Here is a 25,271-nt window from a genome sequence, read left to right as displayed (position 1 = left end):
GGGTCTGGTTTACTGCCCTACCCAGGGGAACAGCAGCTGGGGCTGGGGGGCAGATGGCCACATGGTCCAATGGTCTTCAAGGCTGGGGTGAAGCTGGGTAGGGTCAAAGGAAGAAAAGGTGGATCCCAATCCGGCAGGGCCAGCAGGGCCTCCCATCTCCCCTCAGGCCAGGCCTCTGGAGATGGGGGAGGAACACTTTCCACGGGAGGCTGCCCCTGGGCACAGACCTGCAGACTCTGGCCTCAGCCCACCACACAGCCTGTCCCCAAACCTGCTGGGGTGGCGGTGCCCACCAGGAGGAGCTGGGGAGGACCAGCTGCTCTGAGGATGCTGGTTCCCTCCTGGGACCCCCCCCACACTCCCTCCCGAGGCCCCCCTCCCTCCCTGGCCACCCACTCCTCCACCCAGCAAAGTGAGTCAGAAACTTGAAAAGCAACTTTTATTGAAGAATTTGGAGGGAAAGTTTCATATTATAATAGTAAAAATACTAAAGTTTAATGTTGTAAAAAAACGCCGTGGTGCAGCAGCAGCGGCAGCGTCTGGCCAGGAGGGCGTGGAGGGGCCCAGGGACGGCCACCCCCACAGCGAGTCAGGGAGGGCCTGGGGCGACAGCGGAAAGGTTAAGCGTCGAAAAGGTCAAGTGCTACCGTGGAGAGATCATCTGAGGGGGAGGCTCCCGGTGGGGCAGTCACCAAGAACCATGACACAGAAGGGGAAGGGGGAGGGCTTTCCTGTCACAAAGATTTTTAAAAACCCCCCAAATGCATTTGAACAACATAATACACAATAACAAATTTAAACCACCTCCTCTGTCCCACTGGGTAAACCCTGGCCCATCCCAGGGGCCCAGCCTCTGATGATGTCCTCAGAGACACAGCCTTAGTGCTGGGGGCTGCCGTGTGCCTGCCACCCCCAGGAGAGGGTGCCGGCCAGCATGCCATAGTGAGGTTGCATCTGGTGCCACAAGGTTGAACTGAGGCCCAGGGCCCCAGAGAGATGAAAGACAGCTGGTGACAGCCCAGGGCGGCTGGCTGACAGAGTGAGGGGACGCAGCGGCAGGACCTGCCCGGCCCCCAACGCCATATTGCGCATAGCTGCAGAAGTCCTTAACATTTCCCTACGTGAATCGGATTGTTCTGAGGGCTGAGGCCACGTCCGGAGAACAAACTGGATGAAATAAATTAAAACCCGCAGGACAATTTTCTTCCCTACCCCACTGCGGGGGAGGGTGCTGCCCACAGCACCAAAACGTCTTTCCATCTGCGCTCGGAGGACGGCGTGGCTTCTCTCAAATGCACCCGAGAAATAAAAACCATTAAATACAGATCATGGCACGAGGCGCCTCTCCATCCCTCCAAGCTGTTGTCCAGCGCAGTCCACTGCCAGCTCAGGCCGTGCCGCTGGCCGAGTAGGAGAACTGGGGGAAGTGGGGCCTGCGCTCGCTGTCCACGCACTCCATGCTGTCGTCTGTGGGTGTAGACAGCTCAGATCTGGGCGGCCCACCTCCCTGCCACCCCCACCCACCCACAGCTCCAGTAGGGAGGCAACCTCTTTTTTTTTTTTTTTTTTTTTTTTGAGACGGAGTCTCGCTCTGTTGCAGGGGCTGGAGTGCAGTGGCCGGATCTCAGCTCACTGCAAGCTCCGGGGAGGCAACCTCTTAAAACGCAGCCAGCATGCTGTCATGCCGCCAGGAAACTGAGGCAGGACCCCACAGACTGACACAGGGACCTGGGCCCTCAGAGCACTGCCTCCCACCCTCATCGCTGGCAGTCTCCAAAGGGAACCTTTTTAAATATTTAGATTTTAAAACATCTGAAACCAAAAAGGCTGAACACTGCAGGCCTCTCTGAGGGTGGAGAGAAAAGGGAGTGGGCGGGGGCAGGCACAGTGGCCCTCACCTTGGTCAGGTGGTGTGATGGTGATCATCTGGGCCGTGAACTCCTCATCAAAATACCGGGTGTCGGTCTCCGATGTGACCTGCGGCTTGAAGGGTGGGCTGAGCTGCAGAGGTGGGCAGACAGGACAGTCACGGGCTTCGCTCCCTACTCCCAGCACACCCAGACCCTCAAAGCACCTGGATCTCTCAGGGGTCTCCAGGCAGCACTGACGTCAGAGAGTGGCAAGCCACCAGCCCCCCATGGAGGCGGCTCTGGGAGGGAAGGACGTGAGGGGTGCGGGAGCACGGAGACACCCTCACCAGCTGAGACGCGAAGCTGCCCTCACGGCAGCCCAGCAGGCGACAGGAGGCAGTGCAGCCCAGCTCTGAGACCCGCCCTGCTACCAGTAGGTGATGACTTTAGTTTTGCTTTTTCTTTCTTGTTTTCTTATTTTTCTTATTGGTCTTCTTGTAAATTGGGAAAGAGGGAGACTGGAACAGGGTGCACAGCACGAGCCCACCCTGCCCCCATGGCTCAGGGACTGCAGGACCGCAGCCTGCTGGCATCTGGCTGCAGAGAGGACCCTCAATGACCCAGGATCAAGGGTGACTCTAAGGTGATGTGCACATGTGAGGAGCTGCCAGAGAGCCCCTCAGGTCCCACAGTCAAGGGCCCCCTCAAGCACTGCCCCACCCGAGTCTGGCCTGGGCACCAGCACTGTCCATTGTCAATTAGCAAGGTCTCTGGTCAAGGCTGGGCAGAGGCCCCCCCATACCCTTGGAGGGCAGGGCAGGGCTGGAGGGTGGCAGGCCTCAGGGCAGGAACTGGGACCAGGGCCAGGGCACCCTGTGTTAATGGGAGGACAGGTGCCCAGCTGGGTCCCAGGGCTGCCCAGCCTGACCAGCTGCACATGGCCTAGGACAGGCATTCAGGGGAGGGGCAGGCTGGGCAGTGGGCAGAAGCACACCTGGTGACAGGGCACCCAGCACCTCAGAGTGCAGGCTTCTGAACCTAGCCGGCAGACCCCATCAGCCAGCGTGACGGCCAGGGCTCCGGAAAGATGAGCACCCAGGATGGCGACTCATGTAGACAGAGCTGCCTCCCTCCAGGGCGGACTCCCCCATGTGCCAGAAAAGTAGGTGCTGTCCCCTGTCCTTGCACAGCCAGAAAGTAGGGCTGGGCTCTCCTTGCACCATAAAGAACTGAGGTCAGACAACAGGAGGAACTGGTAGAGAGCAAGGGGCAGCACCCCTGGTCCACCGCCAGCCAGCCTTCACTGCACAGCATCAGGGGAGGGACCCCCAAGGCTGGCACTCAGAGTGCGACACACCTCTGAGGGAGGAGGAAATAAGGAGGACCAGGCCAGTTTCCTGGAGGAAGCCAGCAGTGCCAGAGCTTCTGAGCAGCAGGCACTGAGGTTGGTGCAGCAAGGCCCTCCTTGTACCAGGACTGCAGCAGGCTCCCGAGGTGAGGGCGAGTGTGTGGGAAATCCGGCGAGCGAGCCACGTGCATGCGTGAGTGTGGATGTGTGGGAAGCAGCCGCACCTTCTTCTCGTACACGTGCTGCCACACGATGCCAGCAAAGAAGCGATGCCGCATGATCTCCTTGGCGTCCTCAGAGCCCCCGCCAAGCCTGCGGGTGGGAAACAAGGCCACGGTGTCGGTACTGCCACCCGCCCAGGCGCCAGGCTCAGACCCCTTCCTCCTGTGAGGTAGGGCCCGCCGGACAGGACATTCTGGGGCCAGGGAGGGCAGCCGGTGGTGCAGCGTCCCTGAGCAGGTGTGGGTAGCAAAGCACCCCAGGGCTCATGGCAGGCAGGGGCGTCCTGAGTGGGTGTGTGGGGGCTGCAGGGTTGGGGACCCAGGCCCAACTGACCCTGCCCTACCCAGTCACTCTGCCTGCGCCTGAGGCTTTGGGGATCAGCCCTGGCCAAGGACATCAAGCTCTGGCTATCAGTGTAGTCTGGGAGGTGCCAGGACCGCCTGGCACAGGGGCAGGTGCAGCCTGGGGGTGAGGGGATGGAGGTGGAGCCTGCAGCCGGGATGGGCGGCCCTCACCTCTGCTTAGGGTCCTTCTTGAGCAGCCCTGAGAGCAAGGACTTGGCCTCAGGACCAAGCGTGCGCGGGAAGCGGATCTCCTCCATGAGGATGAGCTCAAAAAGCTTCTCGTGGTCCTGGTTGTAGAAGGGCAGGCGGCCACACATCATCTCATACATGACCACGCCCAGCCCCCACCAGTCCACCGCACGGCCGTAGTCATTGTCCTCCAGCACCTGCACGGGCGGCAGAGGGGCAGGACCCGGCATCAGGGGGTGTCCGGGGAGGTGTCGTGCCGTGCTTGGGGCACAGAGAGGACACAGCTTTGCGTGTGCTCGGGACGTGGGGGCACAGCGACGCGTATGCACCAGGCGGGGCGCACACCTCGGGGGCCAGGTACTCGGGGGTGCCGCAGAAGGTCTTCATGGTGGCGCCGTCCTTGATCCCCTCCTTGCACAGCCCGAAGTCTGTGATCTTAATGTGCCCGTCCTTGTCCAGCATGAGGTTCTCCAGCTAGGGGAAAGGTGGCCAGTCAGCGCCGCCAGGCTCCCAGGACCCTGCTCCCACCCCCAGTACCCGCCAGCGCACCTTGAGGTCCCGGTACACCACATTCTTCTCCGAGTGCAGGTAGTCCAGGGCTGACACGATCTCGGCGCCATAGAAGCGGGCCCGGTCCTCAGAGAACACACGCTCCCGGGACAGGTGGAAGAAGAGCTGTGGGAAGCGCGACCTGAGGCACAGCCGTGGCCGGGGCCTCCGCCCCCATGGCCTGCAGGGTTGGGGTTTCTCAGGCAGGGTCTCAGGGCATTGGACACAGGGAAGGGACCACCCCCCAGAGGGCACGGGGGCCCAGAAAGTCTCAGAAGCCCTAACTCAGCAGGAACAAGTCACCCCACAGCAGGCAGCTGCCTGGGCAGGCATCACACCACCCACCCAGCAGGGAGCACCGTCTGGTGCTCTGGAGAGTCGCCCAGGTTCCGGGAAGGACCAGCCCCACTATGGGCGGCCCAGCTGCCAGCGCTGGGTCCACAGGCCGTGAGGCCCATCCCCCGCAGCCCCAGCCCCTACCTCGCCCCCATTGGCGTACTCCATGACGAAGCAGAGGCGGTCGTGGGTCTGGAAGGAGTACTTCAGGGCCTGCAAGGAAGCAGAGCTGGAACTGCAGCCCCACGGGCAGGACAGCAGCCCCGCACCACGCTGCCCGATACCACGCTGCTTGATACCATGCCGCCCGACACATTGTCCCACACCACGCTGCCTGACAACATGCTGCCCCGCACCACACCACACCGCCCGCATCGCACTGCCCCACACCACACACCCCCACACCACGCAGCCCCGCACCACACCCCCACATCACACTGCCTCACACCACATTGTCCCACACCACGCTGCCTGACACCATGCCGCCCGTAGCCCCACATCACACTGCCTGCACCGTGCTGCCCCACACCACACAGCCCCACACCACGCTGCCCCACACCACGCTGCCCCACACCACACACCCCCACACCACGCTGCCTCACACGCTGCCCCACACCACGCTGCCCCACACCACGCTGCCTCACACCACGCTGCCTCACACCACACACCCCCACACCACGCTGCCTCACGCCACACTCCCCCACACCACGCCAGCCATTGGGCTGGGCCCTGGCAGCCCCTGAGGCGCCAAGGAGGGTTTGAAAGGTGAGCAAAGTGGCCTGGGCTCAGGTCTCCAGGGTGGGTTGGGACCTCAACAGGGGCCAGTACTCCCAGCACCAGGGCCCTGGCAAGGGAGGATGCACCCTCCCAGGCAGAGCCACCTTCCTGCCTTCCACCACAGGCGGCTGTGCTTTTAAAGCAAAGGCTCCTTCTGCAGGAGAATCATCCCCAAACACAGTGACCTGGAACTAACCAAGTGGCTGGAGCCTGGCCCCCTTCACAGTAAATACCTCCTGGGTCGAGTCCCCAGAGCAGGCTCCCCAGGACAGAGCCCGGGCCTCAACAGAAGCCTGGCAGGCAGGGCTGCAGGGCATGGGGAACTGGGGCCTCCTGGAGCCTCGGCAGAGTGCAGAGACGACCAGGGCCACCTGCCCCACCTGCCCGCACACAGGAGCGGCGAGCACAGCCCCCAGCCCACATCGGGCACCTCCACAGCCTGACCCTCCAGGGCAGGCCTGTCACCAGCGGCGGAATCCGCGGTGCGTAAAGCCCTCACGTGCCCAAGAAGACAGGACATCGTTCCCTAGAGACAGCCCCAGGAGTCGCTACCTGACCCCAGCCCTTCAGCCCCATCTGGGCTCCCACTCACCGTGAGGAAGGGGTGCCTGGAGTTCTGCAGAACACGGTTCTCGGTGAGTGTGTGGGCCACCTCGTCCTGTAAGGCAGGGCGGGGTGAGCTGCCGCCCCGCATCCTCGTCTCCACCCTGCCCCACCGTCCCAGCCCCACCTTGGCCACGATGACCTCCTTCTTGAGGATCTTCATGGCGTAGTAGCGGCCCGTTGCCTTCTCCTTCACCAGGATCACCTTCCCGAAAGTGCCCTTGCCCAGCAGCTTCAGGTACTCAAACTCGTTCATGGTCTGTGGGCAGACACCAGGGTCAGCAGGTGGCGCTGCCCACAGTGCCCAGCTGGTCGGCATGTGTCGGGTGGCATGAGGGGCCCCAGAGTCACCCTTGGCAGGCTTGGAGGCGGAGCCAGGAGAGGAGACCGCTTCACACCTGGTGGCCTGCTGGGCTCAGCGGGGAGTCCGGACTTACAGGGAACACACGGCTGCAGCCCTAGCTCAGAGCGTGGGGTTCAGGGAAGGGTGGGGTAACACTGCCCAAGCCTGGCAGGGCTCAGCGGCCGCGCTATTTCTCTGACATAGGGAAGAGGACCCACCTGGGAAGCAGCTGCGCCCCACACGGAAAACCGGCCTAGATGGGGGTGCCGTGGAGCGCTGAGTGTCTCCTGGGCCGAGCTGGGACCCCATGACCCACCCAGCTCTCCACAGCCCAAAGTAGCCCCAGGCACAGGCAGAAATGGGCACAGGCCTCACCACACGGTGCTTGGGTTTGGCCAGGGACACCTCCATCTCTTCAGCCCCTGAGTTGTCGCTGGGTGAGCCCGACCGGAAGTCCATCATCTCCTCCTCGTGCTTCTTGAGACCATCGGCCACCGTCTGGATGGCGGTTGTCCACTCCTCCCTGCAGGAGCTCAGGTGAGGCTGCAGCCCTGCACCTCACCCCATGAGGTCAGGAGCTCCACCCCACGGCTGACACCCACCCTGCAGCCTCACAAGCGGGGTCCCCAGAGACAGCCCTGAGGAGGCCACCCCTTGACCTGGGCTGGCCACACACACTCACGGTCAGAAAGCCCTTCTGGACCTGGGGGACACACAGGCTCAGCCCCCAAGCAGGGTTCAAGCCCCCAGCAGGGCTCTGTCTCCACAGCCGGACTCCAACCCGCAGCAGGACCCAGGCCCACAACAGGACTCTGCCCCGCAAAAGGACCCTGCACCCCAGCAGGACTCCGCCCCCCAAGCAGGACTGGCCCTCTCCACCGGGTTTTTCTTTTTTTGAGACGGAGTCTTGCTCTGTCACCCAGGCTGGAGTGCACTGGTACAATCTCGGCTCACTGCAGCCTCCGCCTCTCGGGTTCAAGCGATTCTTGTGCCTCAGCCTCCCAAGTAGCTGGGATTACAGGTGTGCACCACCACACCCAGCTAAGTTTTATATTTTTAGTAGAGATGGGGGTTTCACCATGTTGGCCAGGCTGGTCTCGAACTCCTGGTCTCAAGTGATCCGCCCATCTCAGCCTCCCAAAGTGCCAAGATTATAGATGTCAGCCACTGCGCCCGGTCCCTAGACAGTTTTTATCTCCAGCCTCAGTTTCCCCACCCAACCCCACAGACAGGACTGGGCCAGTTTCCAAACCGGGCTCTGAGGAGGGCCTGGGATCACTGGGGAGTAAGGATGGCTATGGGCAGAGGCACCCAGCACCCGCCATCCCCGTGTCCCTCCTAAGCGCTAGGGCTGCCCACGTGCCCGGCCTGGCCGCCGCAGCCCACGTACCGTTCCTCGGGAGTCTCCACGTGGAAGGTGCGTTCGATGACAGTGGTCCACTGCAGGCAGCGGATGATGAAGGTGTTGGGCCGGGGCCGCTCCGTCTTCATCAGCTGGCACTCTGCGGGCAAGCAGAGCCTCTGTCTGCATGCATCCCCCTGCCCCTCCCAGGGCCCTCACCACAGTCCCCTCCGCACCAGCCAGCTCCCCTTGCATACCACCCACAAGTCCTGGGAAGCCCCATCTCCTCCTCTCTCCAAGGTTTCTCGCCTCATAGAGTGGGGCTAGGACCCCCGTTCCAGCTCAGACGCTCTACTCCAGGTTGAGGCAGCCCCAAAGGGCATCTGGCCCAGGGTCAGGTCAACCCCCCACCATCGTCCCCTCCTACAGTCCTTCCTTCCTTCAGTCACTGAGCCCCACCGTGCGCCAGGCCTCAGAGGATGAGGGATATGGAGATCCCACAGACGGGCTGGCATGAGGGGGACACCCCAGAAAGCAGCTTGTCCTACCTAGTGTAGAAATGTCCTGCTGTTTTCCCAACCTCACCCTGAGAACCTGGGAAATACAGACACCTAGAGCACACGCACACCTGGGGGCACAGTCACACCTGGGGCACAGTCACACCAGGGGCACAGTCACACCCGGGGCACGCCCACACCCGGGGCACGCCCACACCCGGCGCACAGTCACACCTGGAGCACAGTCACACCCGGGGCACAGTCACACCCGGGGCACAGTCACACCCGGGGCACACGCACACCCGGGCACAGCCACACCCAGGGCACACCCACATGTGGGGCATAGCCACACCCAGAACACAGTCACACCAGCCACACCTGGGGCACACCCACACCCGGGGCACAGCCACATCTGGTGTACAGCGACACCCGGAGTACACAGCCACACCTGGGGCACACAAACACTTGGGGCACACAAACACCTGGGGCACAGCCACTCCTACTGCACGTACACCCTGAGGGCTGTGGGAACGTGCGGGGCCCTGAGAGGTGTGAGTGAGTGCAGTGTGTAGCCGCTGGGGCTCCTTGGCAGGCTCTGGCCCAGCCTGTGCAAAGCAGGAGGGGCTGAGGGGCCAGTGGAGGGCCCCTGACATTCCAGCCTCGAGGCCCTGGCAACCACAAGGGGGCCTGGCCAGGCAGTGAGGGAGCTGTCTTCCAGGCCTGGGGGCCAGGACGGGGCTCGGGACCAGCCTGGTGGGGAGGGTGGCCTGTGTCAACACAGCCAGAGAAGTGGAAACCAGCATGAAGCCCCGGCACACCCACCTCCCGCTTGCTCCTGGATGGTCTGATCTGCCCCAATATGCAATCCCCAGGGCCAGGGTCTCGAGCCCACTGCCCCGGAACCCTTCCCTGGAGGAAAGCTCCTGGCCCTGCCCAGCTCTGCTCCTTGGCCAGGCACTCCAGACCACCCACCTATGGCCTAATCTGAAGGCCCAGCCTTGCTGGCTGCTCAGGCAACACCCCCAGCTGGTACCCACCCGTGTACCTCCCCAGAGAGCTCCCCCTTCCTTCCTTCCCGATGCCTCAGCCTGGCGAGCACACCCACAGCAAGGCCCTGTCCCAGGTGCCACCAGGCACGCAGCGAGTATCCGGCCTCTCCCTGATCCCTGAAGCCCCCAGCCCCAACCAAGGAGACACTGGGGAGGGCGTGGGGCAAGTTACGCAGCCCTGCCACATACAGATGGCCCACAACTGGGTCCTACTTAGCTACTCAATCACACCTTTGGCTGCCACGGGCAGAGCTGGGCTCCAGGACAGGGACACAGAAAATGGGGACCATGCTGGGAGGCCCACGTGCCTCCAGCCTGCCACCTAGCGGGGCGCCTGGGTCTCCATGCCAGGGTTCCCGTCTAACACGGGTAGGTCGCACCTGCCCCCGCTACAGGTAGGGAATAAAGCCACAGCAGGGCAAAGCAGGGAGTGTCACATCTCTGCGGGATGCTCCGGCCAAGGTCCCCCGCTGGCCTTTCTGCACCTGCCCCTTCATGGGCAAGGAGGCTTCCACCCTGCAGCCTCACAGAGGGGAAGCAAAGGCTCCACCATGGGGTTTGGGGACTGAGAGCCTCTGCAGGGAGAGGCATAAGCTCTTCCTCGAGTGATGGAGGCTTCAGAGCTAGAGACCCAGGTGGGCTCTATCTGCCCCGCTTGGAGGAGGGGCCCCCGGGTCAGCTGTCCACCTGAGGCTAGGCTCTGCTACCACTTGTCTGGACCCTCCAGCCTCCAGAGCATGGGCACCAGGAACTACTCCACAGTCAGCCAGCACTGGGACTCGGCCCAGAGACCCCCGCCTAGCCAGCCTCAGGACTCAGCTCAGGGACCCCTGCCCAGCCAGCCTCAGCCTTAGGACTCAGCCTGGAGACTCCCACCCAGTCAGCCTCGGCTTTGGGACTCAGCCTGGAGACCCCTGCCCAGCCAGCCTCGGGACTCAGCCCAGAGACCCCCACCCAACCAGTGCTTGTTGCTTGCTGGCCCAGGACATGGAGGCTCCAGGGCACCCCCATCGGGGGGCCTGGTGGGCAAAAAGGGCTCCAGCCAACCCCAAATCTGAATCCCAAAAGGCTGAGGGGACACTTACGTGCCACAGAGAAGTTGTTGAGGGGGGCCTCACGTTGGTCCACGTCCTGCGGCCGCTCCTTATAGCCAATGAAAGTGCCATCGTTCTTGAGGAGGAAGTAGCGTGGTCGCCAGGTCTTGATGTACTCCCCTACAGACGTGCAGGTAGTGAGGGCCACGCACACTCTACCCGTCAGACCCTCGCCAGGCAGCCAGATAGCAACTGGTGTGCCAGGACAGATGTGCCTGGGACGCCTGAGTCCCGGGGGGCAGGCGCAGTGGGGGAGCTATTTCTTAGGGCAAGCGACAGAGGCGGCCCTGGGTCAGTGGGAAAGCAGACTCGCCCCACCACAGCGCCCTTCTCAGAAGAGCCACCCCTAGCTGTGTCTGAAAACGGGCTGGGCCAGCTGGACGCAGGGGATGGAGTACCATTGACAGGAGGCTGGGAAGAGGTCTAGGCCAATCTGCAGCCTTCCTGGAAGAGGCAGCACCAAACCAGCCAGTCCCCAGCAGGCACCAGCAGCAGCTCGGGCACCAGCTATGGCCACAGGGGCTGCAGGGCTGAGAGCATTCCCCAATCAACCAGGGTTGGCCAGGTGGCGACAGCAGCTGACAGTGGTATGTGTGGGCTGTCCAGCATGGCCGCCCCCCTACCTCTGCTACCCACCAAGAGGATGGAGCATGGCGTCAGCAGTGAGAGATCAGCACCACTCAGACTGAGGGCCGGGCTTGCGGGACAGCACTCCCTGTCTAGGGGCCTGGAGCACAGTCCTGGGGACTGCCAGTGAAGCCAGACACGGAGGTGGCACAGCCAGCTGGGCAGCGGCCCCGGGGCACAGAGGCTGTCAAGTCCCCAGGCTGAGACCCACACTCAGGCCCTGCCGCTGTCGGCCCTGCTGTGTCCCACCCATGGGTCACTCAGGTACACGGGAATGTTTTCCCTCAAGTTTTGCAGCATCAGCCACACGCAGGCGTTCACACTTCAGAATCAGAGCAGCTGTCCTCGGTGATAGCCCAGCAACTACCATTTTTCATACTGACACTCGGAAAAAAATGTTCCACTTACATTTTGCCGAGCAAGGAGTTTGAACAACAGGGAAGTTACTAATTAAGCAACTGCTTCATCTGAGGGGCCACTGGGCAGGGGTTGGGGAGGGGGCCAGGGTAAGGGGTTGGGGTCCCTGAGCTCTGGGGCCTGGGATTTCCTGCTACACTGAGCCCCTGACAGGGACACCTGGAGGGATGTGGGGGACAAGCAACTGTCCCATCACCAGACCACCCACCACCCGGTCCTGCTGGGTCTGCATGGTGAGCCCAGACACGTCCAGCCCTCCCTGGTGCACAGGGAAATCCCAGCAGGGCAGCAGCCCCAGGGGAGCTCAGAGGCCATGGGGCGTGGGCATCCCAGCGCACAAGGCACTCTACTTTCCAGGGAGCCACGGGCGAGCTCTTTCAGAGGTGAGCCACCAAGGCTCGACAAATGGCCACCCCTCGGCCAGGTGACCTCTCCCTCCTGCCCCAGTCCCAGCTGCCCGATGCCTTTCCCACCAGCACCATGGGACGTGGTCTCCACAGGACCAGCCCTCATTCTGCCCAAGCCACGGCTGCTGGGGGGATGCTGGTGAGGGTGGGGACACCCCACCCAGCAGGGCCTGAGTGAGGGGAGAGGCTGCTGTCGGGTCTGGGGTGGACCGGGGAGGGACAGCCACAGCCCACTCACAGCTGCCTGGCACCCCTGGAGGATGGCCAACACCCAGTTGCCCATCTGGGGAGGAGGGTCTAGGGCCCAGAATCTGCCCCATGCCCAAGAGCACTCATCAGGGGACGCCACCCACCCCACTGAGCCCCCCATGCCCCTGCCAGTGGGCTGCCGGGCAGGCGTGGTCCTGCCACCCTTGGGCGCCGGCTCCTGTCCCTGGCCTGGGATCTCACACGCACACCCCCGAGTGTGCACAGACACGCACACACGGGCTACGCAGCTCCACCTCCCCTCCCAGGTCCCCGCCCCCAGCCACAGGACCCCTGCAGGTGCGGCAGGCAGGCAGGGGCTCTCAGTGAGAGCAGAGCAGGCTCGGGGGGCTGCGTACAGCCCACTCCACCCGTCCCCCATCCTGGGCCACCCTGCTGCTCGCGCCCACCCGCCTGCGTGCCAGTCTGGAGCTGTCGGCCCCTGATGGAGTGCCTCCCATCCTGCCAGCTGCCACTCCCCAGGACGCTGAGCGGGAAGACTGATGAGCGCCCAGGCCCGGCACCCCTGAAACCCATCCTGACCCACCAACTGCTGCCAGCCCCCACCGTGCCCAGCATGGCCCCATGCTGCCCCCGAGCACGCAGCCCCGTGCCCAACCCCAGTCTTGCCCGTCCCTGCTGCCACAAGCTAAGCCCCAGGTTCTGGGAGCTGGATCTGGGGGGTTCTGGGAGCTGGATCTGGGAGTGCGGGAGGGGCAAGCCCAGGGGTGGCGCTTACCAGGCGTAGGGGGTGGAAGAGGGCAGGTGCCCAGACCCGAGCCCTCCTGGGGAGTCCTGGGGTGGGCAGAGGCCCAACTGGGCCCTGGGCTTTCAGCGCCTTCCTCTCGCCTGGCCCCACAGACCCAGGGAATGGACAGGGATCAGGGCTGGCCCAGGGCGGGCCCGGGAGACCCGGGGAGTCTCACTTGGCCTTGGTGAGTGAGGGAGCCTCACTTGGCCTTTGTCTTCGGAAGCCCAGCCCAGCACACAGACCCCTCCAGGGGAGGGAGCAGGATCCCCAGGGACCGGGATAAGGGGTCCAGAGACACACAGTTCTTTTTCTTCATCTCCCGCCTACAGGGTCAGCCAGGCGATCAGTTGGGGGGGTGCCAGCTGCGGCCAGGGCCGTGGTTTGCATCTTAACGAGTTCAGCTCAGACAGGATGCTGGGTGGGCGGCCAGCCCCAACAACAGATGTCCCAGGGCCCCACTACTCCCTACTCCAGGACTGCGGTGACACAGGACGGGGCAGGTGGAGGAGACAGCCACCCGGGGCCCAGCATCACTGTCCTCACGGCCACGGGACACCTGCAGGCTGGCACCTGCCTACTCCGGGTCCCTCAGGAGGGTGGGAGCACAGACACATCATTCAAGGCCGCCCCACAGACCCCCCACACGAAGAGACCGGCCACATGGACTCTCCTCCTTCGCTGTCCTGAGGGTCCCCAGGGGAATTGGAACCTGTCATCCAGGCCTTTCTTGAGCTCCCCACCCTGTTGTGGTCCTCAGATGGCCCCCACTCGAGGAAGGAGTAGAGTCCACTTGGAGATGCGTAGAGCCAGCTGGCGTCCCCCCGACCCCACCCCACTTACCCCCTAACCCCACCCCACTCCACCCCATCCACCTACCTGCCTGCACAGCTGACGGCACCAAAGAGAGTGGGCACAGACCCCCAGGTTGCCATGCCAGGCCCTCACTCCAGATAGGTACAGGCAGGAAACAAATGGGGAGCCCAGGGCACGCCCCACCCCACAGAACAGAAACCCACACACAGCCAAAGCCATCTCCTGCCAGCAGCCACTCCCAAGGGCAGTGGAGACCGCCAGGCATTCAGGCCCAGTCCCTAAGTGGGCCTCTTCAACCCCTAACTCTCACACCCCCATTCTTGGCTCGAGAACCCCCAAGTCCCCAACCACTGCACATGCTTCAGACCTGGGACCTGGAGCAGGCAGGGTCCCAGCACAGCCCCGGCCTGGGCCTCAGGATCTAGCAGCAAAGAGGGCTCCGTGCCCCTTCAGGAATGTCAGCAAGTCCGGATGGGGGACCCCACACCACTGCCAGAAGACCTGAGTGGGGGCCGAGTGGAGGACGGCACGGGACCGGTCCCACTCTCCTGCCCCGTGGCTGGTCCCCCCGGCAGCGGGGAAGCAGCAGCTCCAGTCCCACCCTCTAGGGTTCTCTCAAGGCCAGCCCTGGGCCGGTGAGAGCCACCCTGACCCTTAACCCTGTGGCACTGCACCTATCTAAGACCGGGTCCTGTGAAGCCACAAGGGAAGGGGCTCCTGTGCCCGACGAAACCCATAACCCTCCCCGCCAGCCAGCAAGTCCATGGCCCAGAGCTCTAGGCATGGGAGGTGGCTGCCCTCGGTGGGGGGTAGGCAGTTGGCCAGACGCCTGTGCCCTGCCCGGAGGGACAGAGGAGCCCAGGCTACCCCGACTCCTCCTGCACCTCCTGGGTCCCACACCCCCCCAGCCCTGGTCCCTTTGGCATCCCCATGTCCCGGGTGGCCCTCCGGCAGGAGTGACCTTCCGTCCCCAACCCTGCTCATCCCCAGGAAGGGGCTGGAGCACCCCCAAGGAAAGGGGGTTCCTTCCCAGAAGTCCTCCTGGGCCAAATACCAGGGTTCTGAGAGGAAGCTGCTCTTGCCTGGCCTCCCCCAACCCACCCCACCACCATGGGGGCCGTGTGGACAGTCACAGGCAGCACGCCCTCTCCACGCCTCGCACATGCGTCCCAGGCCACACTGTGGGTCAGGGCCCCCAAGGCAGCACCCAGGAAGACGTGGGGACCGGGACCCATGTGCCATGGGCAGGACTGGGTGGGCCCTGAGGGCCAGCTGGCGGGTGGCTCCACCAGGTGTGTCAGCCCCTCTAGGCCACCACGTCCTCAGCTCCATGAACATTTTCTCAAAGTCCCCAGTTCTCAGGAAACTGCTGGATAAACACTTCGCAGAGACGGTGGTGGCAGCAGCTGGCAGGGTGCCAGGCAGCACCGAGCTGCTTCTCCACAGTGAAGTGAGCCCAGCAGGCCCTGGGAGCGGGCGCCAGCTGACAGCGGCCACCGCGGTCCCCACTGACGACACATCCATCGCCCCGACAGCTGCCAGGGGCCCATTTACCTTCTCCAGCACATTGAGCAGACGGCCCCGCTGACGGCAGCCCATGAGGGGCCCGCAACCCACCCTCCCTGCCTGCCAGGCCTCCGCCCGGGCCCGAGAGTCCACATCCCTTTACCAGCAGCCCTCAAACCCTGTAAACAACCAGGCTGGGGTGGGGACAGGGGAGGAGCCACACAACAGAGGCCAGCTGACCCCACTCGGCTGGAGCCCCCCGGTCTGTGGGTGAAATACATCCACTGCTCCTCCCGGCACAAGCCCTTCTGAGGGGGCACAAGCGGCCAGTCTGCACAAGGAGAGGTGTCTGTTCCCGCCAGGCAGAGGGCTGGCGCTCCACCTGCCTGGGCCTCTCCCAACGCAGGACCCATTCTGCTCTCCCAGAAAGCCCACCTGGCAGGCAGGGCGGGCAGCGTCCATCATGCCCATCAGCTCCCTGGGGAAACTGAGACTTAGGGGAGGTGACCCTCAAGGTCACAGAGACGCAGATCACGACCAGAGATCCCAGGTCCTGCCGCTCAGGCAGGGTTTGTAACTTGACACAAACTGGAAATTCTTCACCGCCTTCTGCTCCACCACTGAGCAGGCCTCAGCCTGACACACACACACCGGGAGGAACGTGGGTGCGGGCAGGGGGCACCACCATGACCCCGTCCACCTCGCTGAGGCACAGCTGGTGGCGCTGGGGCCCCTCTTCCTGCTGCTCCAGGGCAACGCCTGGCTCTCAGCTTTCCATTCCCCTGGGGCTCTACGGGGGTGGGGTACTGGGCCTCCCCCTGGCGCTGCCCCTGACAGACCACCTGAGAGCCTGGATGTCCCCCGACAGGCACTGCCCGTCACCCACCCCTCGGGCTGGCAAACGCACCCCACCTGCCACACACCCATCCATCACAGAGCCCAGCAGGGGCACATCCCAAGACCCTGTGGATATGGCCCTGTGCCTTGTCCCTGTCCCCCACCTCATTTTTAGTCTCCCCCAAGCAAGCCCCACCCATGTCATGGCCCACCCTGCCTACTCAGGAACCCTGCAGATGAGGCTGTAGCCCCTCCCTGGCACCTCCTGCTCTGCCCCCGCCCACTCTCCCCATAACTGGCAGCAGGCTTTGCCAGGTGCCCTCCACCCAGTGGGTTCCCAGGGCCCTCACCCTCACTCCCTGCGTGGGAGGAAGCAGGGCATGGGGACAGCACACAGTGCCTGCTGCGAGGGAGGGCTGGCCAGAGTGTCCCACGTGTAGATACTGCCCTGGGGAAAGGAAGTGGGCACGGGCACAGGCTCCTTCCGGGGCTCGGTCGGGGTCACACAGCCATGCCCACAGCCCCTCCCTCCTCCTGTCTCTCTTGAGCAGGGCCCCTGGCAGGTGAAGGGCTCCAGTGCTGACCTCTCGATCCCTGACATCCCAGGAAAAGTGCCCTGCATTGCTGGGGGGAACTGGAACCAAGCAGTAGGGACCTCCTCCCCCACCCCAACCACAGGAGGCACCTCCCAGAGAGGGGCCTTCCACCTCCCCACCACCGGCCGGCTCCTGTTTCTGCCCTAACTTGGAGCCACGCCTGGGGCAAGAGGGCCCCCAGAGCATGGCCGGTGGAGGAGGGTGCTCCTTCTGATCCCCTGGCCTGCTGGGATACTGCAGCCCTGAGCCCCGTGGCCTCACCCCCACACCCCACCAAGCTTGTGCGGCTCAGCATCTCTGCGCCTTACCTGGCTGCTGTGCCCTGGCCGCAGTCTGTGGGGAAGCCCGCCAGTCTGTGGCCAGCCCAAGGGCCCCTCTGCATACTCCGGGCCCAGGGAGCAGCCGCCTCCCCGCCAGGCCTGCCCGGGGAGGGGGTGTCTCCACCCCTGAGCTGGACAACCAGCTGAAGGCCTGGGCAGGTGGGGCCGCCAGGTTACAGGGTATGGGTGGGGCATGCAGTCACCGCCTGGGGGGTGTGTGAGCCCAAACACAGCACCCCAAGGGTCCCACCCCAAGGCCCCCAACATTGGCAGTAGAGTCAACAATGAACTCCCAACTGCCTCAATTCCAGTGTTTCTGAAATCCAAACCTATCATTTCTTAAGGTTCAAGGAAAACACACCTAAAGGCGGCCTGACAGGGAAGGGAACTCCCACTGGGGACGAGGAATTGAGGGGCCTGGGGTTCGCCCAACAGCCCCCTCCTGGCCTAGAGCCCCAGGGCCCTCTGCCAACCTGCCCGGGGCTCCAGCGTTGGGCTGGGGGAACCTTCTCCTGAGGCAATGGGACTGGGCACAGTGGTCCAAGCAGGCAGAAGCAGCAGGCATCTGCCCACCCACGGTGGCCTGAGGAGCAGGCCCAGAGCCACAGCCACCAGGCTCAGCTCTGGGAGGGCCCGAGGGCAGGGTGCTGGCCCCAAGCCGGACCGGGTGTGCCCAGGCAGAGGGGACGCCAGCAGGGGCCGCGCCAGTTCCCTCCGCTCAGCCTCCCGCGGGACTTCTAGGAACCCGGCCTGATGCAACCCAGCCAGGCCTCTCCTGAGAGCGGAAGGTGTGCAGGGGTCTGGGCGCCAGCGCAGGAACTATTCCACACACATTCTGTCTCCTCTCCTGGGCCTCAGTTTCCCTTCCTGGAGTCCAGGCCCCCACAGGGCATCCCTGTCCAGAGAGGGCCAGCAACCAAGAAACAGACAGGAAGAAGAGCTGCCCATCAGAAGCCACCAGGCGTGGGGTTGAGGTCCAGGGCTGGGGCCAGCAGTGACCCCTCACCCCCACTCAAGGCCACCTCGGCTTCCTCTTTTGTTGTTTTTGAAGTGAGAACTCAACAAGCTCCCAAAACAGGAACCTCCCCAATGCCGGCGGCCTCCACCACAGCTGTGCCATGACCTCCACCAGCCTGTGCCTCCTGCCCCTCACCCGGGTGGGCCCAGGGCTATCGGGACCCCCACTCTCTGCCCAGCCCACCCATCAGGAGCCAGCACACTTGCCTCCCAATCTCTGTCCCTGGCCCGCCCACAGGAGCCGTTCGGGACCCGCCCCCAGGGGAGGCGGAGCTTGGCACTAACCAGCCCAGGGCCGGTAGGACTCCGACTGAAGCCCCCCAGATGCAGGCTGGGGTTGACCCTCACCTGACAGCCTGGGAAACTGAGGCCCAGGAGGCACAAACAGCCTTGGCCTGGAGCTCACAAGGTTCCCACAGGCTGAAGGGAGAGTCTGCGGGCTCCCTCCCTCAGGGTCCTGCTGGGCCCCTCATCCCGGCAGGGTAATGAGCAGCCTCCATTTGCACACAAACAATTAGCCCAGCGGGGCCCTCCGCGGCAGCTGCTCTCTGGAGGGGGCTCGGAGCCCCCCACAGACCTCTCTTCTCCCGGGTGTGTTTGCTCAGCAAAGTCAAGGCCTCCTCCAGGATGAAGGGGAGTGGGCTGTACCCGCTGAGGTCCCCCACCTCATACAGCGACCCCAGGACCAGCTGAATGGCTGGGCAGCAGCTGGGGTGCAGTGAGGGTCTGTGTCATTCACCAATGCGAAGTAACACACTGGGGTGGCACCACTCTCTCCCTGCCTTGGGGCCCCCTGCAGGGACGGCCAGTGGCAGAACCTCAGGGCGGGTAGGGGGGTGGGAAGGAGGCCCAGCCTGGGCACCTGCTTGGGGTCAGAGAGCAGCCTCCATACTCCCCACCGGGGCGCCTGGGGCTAACTCACTCAGCAGGAGTGGTGAGGCACTGCCCTGACGCCTGGATTGGGGGGTCTATGCCAAGCATGGGCCCGGGGTGGGGCACGGCAAGGACTCAGATGTCCGGAGACTGGACCCTCCGTGAGCTGCATGGACGCATGGTCCCATGTCACCCGGGCCCAGCCAGGCACCCAGATCCGTGGCTTGGACACGCCGCCCATGTGCACTCAGGAGCATCTGCCGCAGACCCACGCATCACAGGCAGCTTCCCTCAAGCCACGCCCACTCGGCCTTGGCCTGCTGGGTTACAGCCTGCCGAAGGCAGCCAGGCCTGCAGCTCTTCCCCGGGCTCCCTCTCAGTGACCAGCCTGAGGGAGTCCAGGAGGTGCCCCGTGGCTGGCACCCACTCCTGGCCTAGGCCCAGCCCCTTCTCAAGACCCAGAGCCTCTCATCCTGGGTCCCAGCATGCCGGCCACCCGCCTTGGCCCTCTACTGACCCACTTGGTCCGGCCAAGTGGACGGGGAGACGCTCAGGAAGACAACCGCAAGTGGACAAGGACAGGCCCCCAGGCCAGCAGCTGCACCACAGCAGCTCTCCACGGGGCTGGGCTGCAGCCAGGCTGGTGCATGGCCCCAGGAGCACTGGGGCAAGCGGGCAAGGTGAGCAAGCCGTTGGGGAAAAGTACCTCAAAAGAGCCACACAGCCTCTGGCCAAAGCCTGGCACGGAGCTATCAAAGGAAGGAAAACTGCAGGCTGGAGGCTGAGTTCAGCCAGACCTGCGCCCTGGCCCAGGGTTGATTTTTTAAAATTGTCAACCTTCAAAAATCAGGAGACTTCACACAACAGAACAAATCTTTGAAAACGCAAACATCTGAGCAACACTGAGCCCACCAGGTCACCAATGGCCAGAGCTGAGCTGTGGCTGCTTATCCACTGAGATAGCCGAAACAGTAGGGGACATCTGGCCCCCTGTCCCTATAGGTCCCACCAGCCTCCTCGCTAGCTCCTGCCCTTAACCGCCTGAGCTCACCCTCCAGGAACCATCTTCCTGTTAGATGCGCAGACCCAGAGGCCTTGCCTGGGTCCAGCCACAGGTCCACACAGGCCTGTAGCCGAACCTCCTGTGTCGCCATGCCAGGTCCCTTCTATCTCTGAAGATCCTCTGACCCAGAGCACACATATCAGAACAACAGAAAGCAGGCTGGGCCACTTCCCAGAGATGACGCCCACCTCCCAAGGGGCAGGAGAAGGAACCTTGGCCTGGCAGACACTGCCACTCTCCCCTCACACACAGGGAACACCCATCCCCTCTCAATGACCACATCACCCCTGAAGGCACCATTACGGGATGTGTGGCCAGCCCAAGTAGCCTTGGTGGGACTGTCACCTGGGGGTTCAGCTGAGAACCAAAGTGCCCCAGGCCATGGCCGTGGGGAGTCCTGGCAAAGGGGACAGGTGTGGGCCAGCCTCCAGGACAGCACCCTAACCTGCAGGAGCAAGGAATGGTGGGGAGTGGCACAGGGCGTCTGCAGGGGCTGCGGCCGGGCCTGGAGGACAGTCACTGCGTCCCTCCCCAGCCAGCCTGAGCACTGTGAAGCAGGGGTGGGGTCAGCCCAGCACAGCCCTGCTGCCTCAGTTGGTACCTCCAACCAGTGTTATGGGTGGGGCTGGCCCAGCCAGCAGGGTGGCAGAGCACATCTGCAACACACAGGGGGCCCGGGGACGGGAGTGGGGAAATGCGGCAGGCCCTGGGGGAGAGGCTTTCCTCCGCAAGCAGGGACCAGCTGTGCGGGGGGACGCCCACCTGCTCTTGGCAACAAGAGGGGCTATGCCTGCCGAGGGCATATGTCATACCCACCCCACCTCCCATCCTCAGCGCCCACTACACTGGCGATGGAGGAGGAAGAGCCAGGGGTAGAGGTACAGGACTCTCTCTCCTGGCCTGAGGCTAGGGGTCAGGTGACAGAGCCCGGAGGCTGCTGAGGCTGGCTGGACCCCAACTCAGGGCCCCCCACAAGCCATTTTCCACTCCACCAGGTCTCTCTCCCACCACTGCTCCCTGGTGTAGATGGGGAAACTGAGGCCCAAGGAGCTCAATGAACTTGCCCTTGGAAAGGGACATGGTGATGGAGTGGCTAACCAGGGTTCAAACTCAGCTCTCTGGACACCCCACTGGGCCTGATGCCCCGTCCCTGCCAGGCCCCTCCTGAAGGCACGACATCAGCAGCAACCTGAAAACCACCCTGGCCTCGGAGGAGCACTCCTGCCTGGGCCCAGCTGGCCGATGGGTACCCCAGTCACTGAGGCCGGGGCCCCTGGGCAGTCAAGGCCCTGGCATCTCCTGGTCAACCCGAAATCCAACAGTCTACCAACGAACAAGCATTTGCCAGGGATTAAGAAGCAGCGGCCCCCAGCAGCAGACTGTGTGTGGCACAGAGAGGAACAGGGCCAGGGGCGGGGGGGGGGTCCCTGACACCAAAGAGGGCTGCGAGATGAGGTAACAGAGCACCTCCAGACACAGGTGAGGTGGCAGGACTCCTGGGGAACAAGCAGGGGACAGCACACGGGAGGGGATGGAGAAGGCAGGCAGGGCAGGAGGCCTTCGGGGGAAGCCGCGCCAGAAGCTCCCCATGGACTACAGGCCTCTGCAGCCTCCTTGTCTTCATCTCGAGACCCTGCGTGACATCGCTGGTAGCTGGCAACTCGAATGCTCCAAACACACAGCCAACCATACCCCTGATCCCCCAGCATCCCATCTCGGGCACTCCTTCACCCCACCCCCAGGCTCCTGTGGCTCCTCAGGCCTGCTCTTCTGTGAGCTCCTATACATCCCACAATGCCCCATCTTGTGACACCCACTTTTGCCACACCTCCCTGTCTGCTCCAGCTGTGTCTGGGGTCTCCCCACTACCAGATGTGAAACCCATCTGCTAAAGGGTATATGTAAAGTGGGGAGCTGCTGGCATGAGATCACTAGAACTTAGCAGGGAACAAGTCTGGAAAAAGAAGTCAGGAGAGGGCAGGAGAGAGTGACTCGGCCAGAGGACCTGAACCTGAATAGGAAGCCTATCCCAGCAGGACAGAGGAGTAAAACAGCCACCCAGCCTCCACGGCACCCCCCTGAGCAATGGAGGGTGGGCAAGGCAGAAGGGCCCGCACAGGGTTGGACGGGGTGGGGCTATGTCCCCAGCTCCCATCCCACCAGCTCCTGGCCAGGCCCTTTGAGGAGCACCCCCTCCATGGGCTGCAAGGCCAAATGAGTGAGGAGGGGGACTCAGGGGCCGGGGGGCCTGGGCTCAGCCAGCTCTGTAGCTCCAAGGCAAACATGCCCTGCGCCCAGGCGGTACGGATTCCCCCCACCCCCAAAGCTCAGGCCTGAAGCAGGCACCAAGCCAAGCCAAGCAGCCCTGCCCTGCCCTCAGGAGCCCTTGGGCAGTGCCCCGGGCCGCCAGCGTGCCAGACCCTGGAACAGCCCAGTGTCCTCGCCGCCTTCCAGGAAAGCCAGGAGAGAGGCTGGCAGCAGCTCCCCCGCCTGCCAGGGCCCTCACCAGGAAGCCACTCAGATGGCCGGCCCTGCACGGGGCCTCATCCTCCTGGCCTCCCCGAGGCTGTGCCCTCCATGCCATGGGAAGACATGGAGCCCTGGACACTCACCCTAGGCCAGCCCAGAGTTCCCAGGGGAGGCAGTCCCTCCCACCCAGCAGGCCTGGGCACAGGCACTCACAGGCCCTGGGGCCACCCCCATCCCTCCCTCCCCAGGCCCAGCCCGGGCAGTGGGTACCAACCTCGTTTGTGCAGCCAGCCCTCCTTCACAATAGCCACGTCGCTCATGGTGCCCGAGGCTTCCGCGACGCTCCCGCGCTCCTCTCAGGCTGGCGCTCCCTGAGCCCAGCTGGCCTGGCCACAGCCTCTGGGAGACGCAAAGGAAGCTGAGTGTGAGGCCATGCCCGGCTAAGGGAAGCTCCTCGCCCAGGGTGAGTCGGAGACCCACTGCACGTGCCTGGGGGCTCCACCCGCACCTGCCTTCCCAGGTGGGCTGCCATCCCTCTAGGCTCTCTGACCCCCAACTGCCGGCCTGCCTTACCTCCCCCCAAAACACTCACGGCTGCCAAGTGTAAAATCTATGTAATTGAACATAGTTCCCCGGACCTGGGCCTCTCCTCATTCTAGGCTGAGTCCCCAGCCCCTGCCACCACCCCCCCGCAACAGCCTGGCCCTGAGAGCTGCTGCCTTGCTCCCCTCCCCATTCCCACCTCCCCGAGCCTTTGGACAAATCATCCCCATCCCCAAAAGGCCTTCCCAGCCTGCCTAACCTGATGCACCAGCTGACAGGCTGCCTCCTCCAGGCAGTCCCTTTGAGACTTCTTTGACCCAGGCTGGCTCGGCCTTCCCTAAGCCCCTGGTGACAGATGGCCCCGTTTGCTCTCCCTGTGCATGGTGTTCCTACCCATGGATCCTGGGACAGGGAACAGGGCTCCTCCCTGCTCCCCAGACTAGGAAAGCAAAGAAATTCAAACATGAAGAAGACTGGACCAGGATGCAGGCCACTGGCGCAAACGGCAGCCCAGAGCCCTCCAGGGCGAGCCCAAAAACCTCCTGGGAGAAACCCCAGGCCCCTCCTAAACCACAGCGCCCCTGCCGGTCTGAATCTGGTTCATTCATTTGGCCAACGTGTACCAGGCGTCTCTGGCTTTGCCAGGCCCAGTGCTGGGCGCTGGAGACAAAGAGAGGTTCAGACAAGTCGGTCAGTGAGGAGCACCCAGTCCAGGGTGGTTACAGACCCATAATTACAGCAGTCGGGAGGCAGCAAGTAAGTGGGGGAGCACTGGACAGGCCCCTACCCTGCAGTGGCCCACCAGCCAGCCCTCACCTGAGCACACTTTATCCATTGATCCTGCATGGCTTCCTCATTTCCCCTCTGATAGATGAACTCCTAGGCATCCCTCAAAACCCAGTTCCCATATCACCAACTCCTGGCATCCCAAGAAAGAGCACTCGGCATGCTCTTCCTGTGAGCAGTCCTCTGCTACCCTTCCAGACGGGCCTTCCTGAGGGGCGGAGGGTCCTCTCTGGGACCTCCAGGCCAGGCAGAGACACCTGACGACCTCTGTGGAAGGGACCCCAACATGGGTCTTTCTACAGTCAGCCAAGATGCTCTCCTACCAGGCAACCTTTCCAGCCTCCTGAGGCATGGGCTGGACACCCACCAAGGGTTGCTTTGGACTGATTGTCTTAAGCTACATTTAGAATGGCAGGAAGGCCCACTGCCTTGTGTCTAATGCCAGGACAGGGAAGACCACACCTTGCTCAAAGAGGGAAATGCCCCAAGTACTCAGCAGGATGGAAAGCAGGCCAGACCCAAGGAGGGCAGGGCTCCCAGCCGCGCAGGCCTCAGGCACAGGGGGCTCTGACGACAGAGTGGGCGTGGCCTGGAGGCAGAGGGCTGGACTCAAAGACCTCTGGATGTCCCCCCACCCCCAACCCGGGGCCTGCGCCCCTCCAAGGCCTGCTGCTGACAGAGTCAGACAGCTGTCCAGAGCCATGTGTAAAAATACATCTGTGCACACACAGGGTGGTGTACGTCTGCACAGAAACGTATACACCAGGCCAGTACAGGGCTGCCTGTGGAGGCGGAGGGACCCCCAACTTCCCACAGCCTCTGTACCTGCCATCTGCCTTTACCATAAGCACATATTCTTGCTACTATTATTATTTAAGTCACAACTTAAAAAAAAAATACTCTGTGTTTCGAAAGGGCTCCTCCATCTGCCTCCAGAACCCTATACAGCTCCGGGGAGAGGGAACCGGGCCTCCACCAATGCACTCCGCCCTTTGCTTGGATGAGGGACTCAAAGCAGTGAAGAAGTGGCCACCTGGAGCAAGGCCAAGAGACCCAGGAGTGAATGTGGGGCGGCCTCTGGCTACAGAGCAGGGGCCGAAGCCAACCCCGCTTACCACAGCAGCACTCAGGGGCCGTCCCGACAGGACCAAGGCTCGCTAGCGCCCCAGGATACTCAATCTAAGGGGCAAGCCCCAGCTGCCCTCCAAGCCTCGGCCTCTGGGACGGGCGGGCAGGACCTCCAGGGCCCACCCAAGACAGGAAGCAGTTCCGGGGCCCAGGAGGGTCAGTCCTTTGTGGCTAGCCTGGGTACCCCGCCACCACGTACAACTTTTTGTCCGTGGGAACTGAAGTCTGCTTCCGGGGCCCTCCCACAAACTTGAAGGCCGGCCGCGGCGAGCCTTTCTCCTAACCCCGGGGCACCTCCGCCGGCTGTCTGCTGGCCCAACGCCCGGGGA

General features: G+C 63.4%; 1 protein-coding gene across 3 annotated transcripts; it reads right to left on the bottom strand.

The window, feature by feature from the left end:
* Positions 1-425: 425 nt before the first annotated feature.
* On the bottom strand, positions 426-25,230 carry AKT1 (v-akt murine thymoma viral oncogene homolog 1). Of its 3 annotated transcripts, none has more exons than XM_011951392.1 (14): positions 23,288-25,230; positions 22,760-22,884; positions 10,535-10,663; positions 7,952-8,063; positions 6,937-7,084; positions 6,346-6,477; positions 6,208-6,273; positions 4,983-5,051; positions 4,503-4,628; positions 4,299-4,427; positions 3,936-4,150; positions 3,423-3,510; positions 1,899-2,001; positions 426-1,467 (listed from the first exon to the last, which is right to left on the bottom strand). In XM_011951392.1, the coding sequence occupies exons 2-14, from the start codon at positions 22,803-22,805 to the stop codon at positions 1,388-1,390; spliced, it is 1,443 nt and encodes a 480-aa protein (XP_011806782.1). In that variant the 5' UTR covers positions 22,806-22,884; positions 23,288-25,230; the 3' UTR covers positions 426-1,387. The 3 variants fall into 3 exon arrangements, with proteins under 3 accessions (XP_011806782.1, XP_011806783.1, XP_011806784.1); XM_011951393.1 differs by having other exon boundaries at positions 24,282-24,344; XM_011951394.1 differs by lacking the exons at positions 10,535-10,663; positions 22,760-22,884; positions 23,288-25,230 and adding an exon at positions 8,883-8,991.
* Between the last annotated feature and the right edge of the window lie 41 nt (positions 25,231-25,271).

The sequence above is a fragment of the Colobus angolensis genome, unplaced genomic scaffold, assembly GCF_000951035.1.
Source record: "Colobus angolensis palliatus isolate OR3802 unplaced genomic scaffold, Cang.pa_1.0 Scaffold32, whole genome shotgun sequence".
NCBI lineage: Eukaryota > Metazoa > Chordata > Mammalia > Primates > Cercopithecidae > Colobus > Colobus angolensis.
This window is presented reverse-complemented; position numbering and strand designations above follow the sequence as displayed.